The sequence below is a fragment of the Zea mays genome, chromosome 2 (assembly GCF_902167145.1).
Source record: "Zea mays cultivar B73 chromosome 2, Zm-B73-REFERENCE-NAM-5.0, whole genome shotgun sequence".
Taxonomy (NCBI): Eukaryota; Viridiplantae; Streptophyta; class Magnoliopsida; order Poales; family Poaceae; genus Zea; species Zea mays.
The window spans coordinates 9,339,672-9,347,186 of record NC_050097.1 but is presented as its reverse complement, the minus strand read 5'-3'; the positions used below and the strand labels follow the sequence as shown (position 1 = coordinate 9,347,186).

The following is a 7,515-nucleotide window of genomic DNA, read 5'->3' as shown; positions in this document are numbered from 1 at the left end:
ATCTTGTTCACTGGTTCTGCTGCCACCACCATTTCTTATTTTCTCAAGTGCCTGAAATCTCAAATTCTATAACAAAAAAATAAAAAAATAAACATCCTTATATATGTGCTACCAACCAAACCAGCAATGTTGTGCTGAAGAATCTTTCATTTGTTTTTACAGGACCACAACTCAACTGAACAATGGCTCCAATCAAACTTTTTTATCCCGATCCGAGAGCTCCACAGCTTGGATGGAACCGAGTGGGTGAGGTTTGGTTAGTCGAGGATCCGTCACGATCCACCACCAAACGCGACAAAAGACTTGGCAAAAAAATTGGGACCCACAAACAGCAAAGCCGAGCACTGATAACTCGCTGATCCGTCAGCACCCCACCAAACCTGCTGCTCGAGCTCGACCTACGAGCGCGCGCACCACCACCACCATCCACCACCCACACCCCCACGGCCCCACCCCCACCCCCACCCGATCCCGATCTCACCGTCTCCACCCCGACCCCCTCCCACCAGTCTCCAACAGACCAACAGCATCTAATCAATCAAGACAGCCCCGTGCTAGCTCACCCGCCGGGGCTCGCCACGATGAGAGGCCTCCTCGCGTGCGCCACCCTCGCCCGCCGCGCCGCCGCCTCCTCCGCGCCCGCGCGCGTCCGCCACCTGGCGGGCGCCGCGGAGGCGGCGGAGGCCGAGCTCAAGAGGACGGCGCTCTACGACTTCCACGTCGCCCACGGCGGCAAGATGGTGCCGTTCGCCGGCTGGAGCATGCCCATCCAGTACAGGGACTCCATCATGGACTCCACCGTCAACTGCCGCGCCAACGGCAGCCTCTTCGACGTCGCCCACATGTGCGGCCTCAGCCTCAAGGGCCGCGGGGCCATCCCCTTCCTCGAGTCCCTCGTCGTCGCCGACGTCGCCGCGCTCAGGGACGGCACCGGCACCCTCACCGTCTTCACCAACGAGCAGGGCGGCGCCATCGACGACTCCGTCATCGCCAAGGTCACCGACCACCACATCTACCTCGTCGTCAACGCCGGATGCAGGGACAAGGACCTCGCCCACATCGAGGCGCACATGGAGGCCTTCAACAAGAAGGGCGGGGACGTCAAGTGGCACATCCACGACGACCGATCGCTGCTCGCATTGCAGGTCACTGCCCGTTTCTTTCTTGCCCTCTTGGCTTGCAACCTGCGGCCGTCTATGCTCCGATTCAATTCATGACTGACTGCGATGGGTAAATACTAGAGTATATTATATCCCTGAACGGTATCTGTGCTTATTTATACGATTGCTTTGCTTTGGGGGATGAAATTTTTAGGATACTGAGATATGCTGACGATAGAATGACGACAGGCCAAGTAATTGTTGTGCTGTGTTTGAAGGGGGAAAAAGATACGATTGATTTCAATCGTGCAGCAGGATCGCTTGATAGATGGAGAGGCTTGTTTGTTTGATACAATGCAGTTTTAATCTAATATATCAATGGCTGCAATTGGAATTTATGACTGAATGTAGATTGTTCCCAGAAATACGGTTTTCTGCTTTGTTGTTTCAGCTATTGGCATATGTAGGATTTTTATTTTCATTATGTGCCCAGTGATGCTATGAACTTGAGTGCTAGGATAGTGAATTGTGTTTGCACTGTGATGGTCTGTCGTGTTTGAATTTTGTGTCAATATTAAGTGTCATGACTCTTTTTAGCAACACACAAGACTGTTGTGTTTGGTCAATAGCCTACCTAAGCGGTGGCGTGACAGTAGTTCAGTATGAAGACCAGAAGTTTGATCTTGATATATATATTGATGGTAAAGCATTATCCTTTGTGATGTTATGTATCTGGTGGTCTTCTTTTACAATCATCTATGGTGATTTTCAGGTTGATGAATCATAAGAGACTTAAGAGAGACTTCAATGCTGTTTAGTTGTATCACTAGTTGATTTAGGTATCAAACATTGGTGCTTGCTTGATAGTAGCTAAATCAAATCTTGATTACTTCAGAGTGCCTTCTTTGCTTCACTTGATTGGTTTATCTTAGGTAACAGTTGAGCAGGTCTGACTGTCCTTTTCTTGGTCGGTGGAAGTAAAGCTTCCTCCATGGTCTTGCTTTTGTGGTTAAGAAATGCCTGGTGTTCACTGTAAAAACATTCAATTCCAATGTCCTGTGAAATTGTTAATGCAACACATGGAACTGGGTTCCTGGTGAACTTTTTTTTTAAAAAAAAATTTAAACCTGATTCATGGTTCACAAATCGTAGTTTCTTCATGGGGTAGGTAGCTAGTTGTTGACACTGCTAATCATGGGTGGACTCAATCTGCATGATCCGTATATGTTTTTTTACCTTCAAATCTATACTCTCCCTAAGCATATCATGTAACAGAAGCATCCAACTTTCACTTTAATGGCAAGTTGAAAGTTCATTTCTAGAGTCCTGATGTGTACCAGGTTCCAAGTACATAAAAGGGCAGCATTATAACTTGTTTATTGATGCAAATGTAAGCAGGGTCCTCTTGCTGCACCTACTCTGCAGTTGCTGACGAAAGAAGATTTGAGCAAAATGTACTTCAGTGACTTCAAGATGATTGACATCAATGGATATGCATGCTTTCTGACGAGAACTGGGTATCACTTCGATTCTTTATCGCCATTATTTGAGCAGTATTGTAAGGATTGTCTTATTTCTTATTTCAGCTACACCGGCGAAGATGGTTTTGAGATCTCTGTTCCGTCAGAGAATGCAGTGGATCTTGCAGAGGCCATCCTAGAGAGATCGGAAGGCAAGGTGCGGCTGACCGGCTTGGGCGCCCGTGACAGTCTCCGACTGGAGGCAGGCCTGTGCCTGTACGGCAACGACATGGAGCAGCACATCACGCCGGTGGAAGCCGGCCTCTCATGGGCGATCGGCAAGAGGAGGAGGGCAGAGGGCGGTTTCCTGGGCGCAGACGTGATCCTGAAGCAGCTCCAGGAAGGGCCAAAGATCAGGCGCGTGGGCATGGTCACGCAGGGGCCGCCCGCGCGGAGCCACAGCGAGCTGGTGAGCGGCTCGGGGGAGAGGATCGGCGAGGTGACCAGCGGAGGGTTCAGCCCGTGCCTGAAGAAGAACATCGCTATGGGCTACGTGAAGTCGGGAATGCACAAGGCTGGGACGGAGTTGAAGGTGGTCGTTCGCGGGAAGTCCTACGACGCCGTGGTCACCAAGATGCCGTTCGTGCCCACCAAGTACTACAAGCCCTCGTAGATTATATTCTTGTACAGAGGGACGCCTTGCGTTTCTCTTTTGTCGTTGCGGCTTGTTCTTGGCAGATTGGTTAAGCATTGCAACTGTAACTTCTGTGAGATTGTCTTACGGTTCACATTTCATGTATGCCTGCCTAATAAGCCTTCTTTTCCCAAATACAAAGCATGCATGTGCCTATGTGAAGAATCGAATCTTGCTGGTTGGACAATTCATTTTTGTGCTCGTATAGTAGAGGAGAGGACATGTATAGATATATAGATGTTCTTGGCCGGGGGACGATGGCAATCATGGACGACGACCGTATGAATCTCAAACTAGCTAGATTGCGACCATATATATGTCAGGGATACAAAATTTACAACTAGCAGGTTAATTGCGACCGTACATATGACGACCCCAGCATTGCATCTATCATCGTCTGTCAGGACTGAAACGTCTCAAATATATATGTAGCACAGTACTACGTCGTCCATCCAGGGCATATATTAACCAACTTAGGGATTGCAGATGCCAATACACAATCAATATAATCATAATCTGCGTCCTAATTAATCCTCTCTACGTCGTCCATGATTTATTAGGAAAGCGATAACACGACCGATAAAAGGAGACAGGGGGGAGCACGAAATTTTATCACCCAAATATATATATGTACACAATGCAGTGCGTGGGGTCCTCTCCAAACAAACAAAACAATAATGCAGAGACAGATAAACAAGAGGTTTCCATGTTTTCTTGTTACACTGGGGTGTATTTCGATCTGCTGATCGATAATCAAGCATGTCAGTGAAAGTCTAGCAACATAGTACGTACTGTCAGGAAAAGGCTAGGGTGCACATCCTCGCAGAACGAACACAGTGTAGCTAGCAACAAACAATGGCAATAATACGCATGTATCCTAGCTAGCCTTTCTGTCTCTCTACATACTATACATAAACATCGCGCGCTTTTGCTCCTCTAACTGATACACATTATTAGGTCTCTCCAAGAGAGAACTGCATTTCTGTGCTGTTCTTCGAAAACAGCATGCATGCATGCTAGCTATACACTGGGCATGAACTGTCGTTGATGTATGTACTAGCTAGCTAGCTATATCTAGCATTTCCACCCCTGCACACTGTTAGCTATATATGTGCAAAGAAAAACAAGGGAATAGTTTCGAAAAATTGTGCTTGCTACAAACACACAATTTCGAAAAATTGTGGTAGTAAATTCTGAACTGTCATCGTCTATCTTCATATTAAGAATCTAGTAGTCAAGAGTACATTCTCTTGACTCCCAGCAGCCCCTATAGTGCTAGCTACAAACACACATGATATATATCTGCAAAATTGCTGGACGCAGCTTAACAAATTAAAGAATCATGCTAATAAATACACGACAGTACTTGTCTTCGCCTTTTCGAGAGGAATGCTACATACGTACATACAATCGTGTAAACCATCTTATTAATTTCACAGACAATTTGTTACAGTTATTACCCATTAAAAATAAGAGAGCAAAAGAACTCCGCCACACGATGAATTAAAGTACCCACAACAGAAAACTTGTAGATACGAGAGAGCTAGGATGTAGCTCGCAAGCATGAAATGATGAAGAACAACATTATTAACACATGATTTCTCACACAGAAGCGAAAGGTTGCGCGCGGCATGTTGTTAAGAACACGCACACACACACAAAAAAAAAAACACCGCAGTCATCATCGCGAGAAGAGATCTAAACTCAGGTAGTCAGGTACATGCATGGAGTAATTGGCGAAAGATTGAGAAGGAATGAGGATGCATGGGCAAGCAAAGCGAGGACGTGATATTGGCACGGCTCAGTCAAAGAGTGGAGCCCCTGGGCTTTGGAGCGCAAGCTTTCTGATTGAACCGCACCAATATCCCGTAGGTTTTCGATTCCCCAGAGATCTATTATATTGGGTCAGCCACAGCATTCTTACCGCGCGCGTACATACGTACTCGTCGGAGGAGATCGATATGGCAGCAGAACCGAATGAAGGGCGCGAGAGCGAGGAAAAAAGCTAACTGCGAACGAGAATTGAAGAACACACCAATAAGAGACTGATTAAGCTAAGTTGCTCAACGAGCTAGAACACAGTTGTTGAGGGAAGGAACAGCGCACAGTGCGATGGCACTCATCATTTTGTTTCATGCGGCGGTCAGAGGAATTGAAGGTGAAAGAAGAGCGAGAGAGCAGGACGAGGGCAAGTCACGGGGTTCTTTAATAGGCCTCGTCGGAGGCGATGCAAAGGAGTGTTGTGTGAGTGTAGGACTGTAGAAGGGGAAGGGAAGGTGGGGGTGGGGGTCTAATTAGTGTTCCTTATTGTTTTTTTTAGATAATGGATACCAGGTTCTGGCTTTGTCCCCCAAATGGAGGGTACAGCCTAAGGTTCCTTATTGTTGGTATGAAACTTGTCTATTTGCGAACATGTTGTTGATACGTGCTCATGGTGTTTAAGTATGACAAACGATTGTAAACGGGATAATCGGTTTTGGTTGAGTTTATAGACTAACTATAGAATAAGTGTATTGTTGTGTGATATGTCTCTTATTTTATGATGCGCAAGTGTGGGCATAGAGACGATGGTGGACAACGAAGATGGAGGTCACATGATGGTTTGTGCCGATGGATTGGAAGCGGTTGAACTTGGACTGAGGGACCGAAGAAGCTGAAAGAGCGACTATAGATGACTCACACCGGCAGCCCAGCTGAGATCATTGACAAGTACAAGAGGACATGGATGAGTAGATTGTGTTCATCGAATCAAGACAACAACGATTGATCTAAGTCAAGTGGAGAAGCTAGAGGAGCGAACGATTTCTAGGTTTGGGCCTCAAAATCTAGGTGGATTTCTAGTAGGAACTTGAGACGGTGTCAGCTCAAAGCTTAAGGCGATACAAAGCAAAGCTGTGAAGTACTCGTGACTGTCATATCTATATAGATCTTGTGTTGGACTATAACGTCCTTGAGGTTAAGTGGTTCGGCTCTAATTATCTAGAACTAAATTGAAAATATATAATAGCTCTATAAATAAGGGGATATTGATCCCACCGACCATATCTCTCAAACACTTTATTTATTTTCATCCTTGCTAGATTTTTCCTCCCTCTAGTCTATTGAAATCCGCATATGATTTAGACACTAGTATTCGTTCATCTATATATGCAATATGATCTAGTAGATGGTTAAATGCATAAATCACATGCACCTCCCATCCAACTCAATTAGATAATTATACGAACTAGGTAAAGCTCACCGTATACCTCCTTGTCCCATGTTTTGACTGAAACAATTAGTAAAACATAAGCGTGCGAGGCCGGGGGGCATGCATGCATGCATGCAAAGCACGGTAGTACGTAGTGTGGCTGGCTTTGATACTATATGCATGGATGGAAGGACAGGGGACGGACAGCAACGCTGAATTGAAGCACCCACAGTGCCTGAGCTAGCCTAAACCTAGGTGTGCGTGGTAGCGGCGAGGCGAGGCGACGAGCGAGCTCGAGTGTTGAATGCTGCAACAACCCAACAAAGAGGAGGTTGGAGAATTGAAGTGCCACATTGAATTGAACAGACGGCGCGCGCGCGGGGGCGGAGGCCGGAGGGCCGGGGGGCCGGATCGGAGCTCGGAGGCGGGCGAGTCTCGTCTCGTCACAGGTCACACTCCCTCGAGCGCAACGAGATGCCTCGAGCGCCAGAGCTAGAGATGGATATGCCGGACCGGACGAGAGCATTCAAGAAGAATTCCAATAAGCGGCAGCGCGTCACCGCAGGAAGCACTAACTGCTGTATGCTGGGGCCGGGGAGGCCGCGGTGAATGCGATGCAGTTATGTGTGGTAAAACGTACTTGCCATCACGCCCTAGCCCTACTACGTACTACAGTCTAGATGGATCTGTTGATCGATACAAAGCTCGGTTATTAGTTGCAAAGGAATTTAAGTAACATTAAGGTATTTTGATTATGAAAGGATGGAGTATTCATCAAATTGGTGTCTAGAATGCATTTTTGCATGGTACTCATGATGAAGATTGGTGTCAAGCTTACACAAAAACTGCGGATGCGTAGGATATCCACAAAACCATGTGGTTGCTTCATATGTCTATCCGCATTTTTTGTGTAAGCTTGACAAATCTTTATACGATTTCAAACAAGCTCTATGTGCCTGGTTTTCTTTCTAACCTTGTTGATCTTGGTTTTGCGCCCCCTCCAAGGCAGAGATGCTTCTCTCCGCGTTCCTATTCGGATACGAACTTCATGCTTGTAACTAACCATCACTG

At 46.7% G+C, this 7,515-nt stretch overlaps 1 protein-coding gene, 1 long non-coding RNA gene and 1 other non-coding gene across 3 annotated transcripts; 1 reads left to right on the top strand and 2 right to left on the bottom strand.

The window, feature by feature from the left end:
* Positions 1–469: 469 nt before the first annotated feature.
* On the top strand, positions 470–3,386 carry LOC100279332 (uncharacterized). Its single transcript, NM_001152353.1, has 3 exons — positions 470–1,145; positions 2,499–2,617; positions 2,687–3,386. The coding sequence occupies exons 1-3, from the start codon at positions 582–584 to the stop codon at positions 3,231–3,233; spliced, it is 1,230 nt and encodes a 409-aa protein (NP_001145825.1). The 5' UTR covers positions 470–581; the 3' UTR covers positions 3,234–3,386.
* A 1,269-nt stretch (positions 3,387–4,655) lies between these two features.
* LOC115032957 (MIR171cHG) lies at positions 4,656–5,431 on the bottom strand. The gene has a single exon (NR_163725.1). It is a non-coding gene; the product is annotated as an MIR171cHG (long non-coding RNA).
* MIR171c (microRNA MIR171c) lies at positions 5,023–5,140 on the bottom strand. The gene has a single exon (NR_121093.1). It is a non-coding gene; the product is annotated as a microRNA MIR171c (primary transcript).
* Positions 5,432–7,515: the final 2,084 nt, after the last annotated feature.

Coding starts and splice junctions, on each gene's coding strand:
- LOC100279332 (NM_001152353.1), top strand. CDS start 582: ATGAGAGGCCTCCTCGCGTGCGCCACCCTCGCCCGCCGCGCCGCCGCC. Junction 1,146..2,498: donor GATCGCTGCTCGCATTGCAG/GTCACTGCCCGT, acceptor AAATGTAAGCAG/GGTCCTCTTGCTGCACCTAC. Junction 2,618..2,686: donor TGCTTTCTGACGAGAACTGG/GTATCACTTCGA, acceptor TTCTTATTTCAG/CTACACCGGCGAAGATGGTT.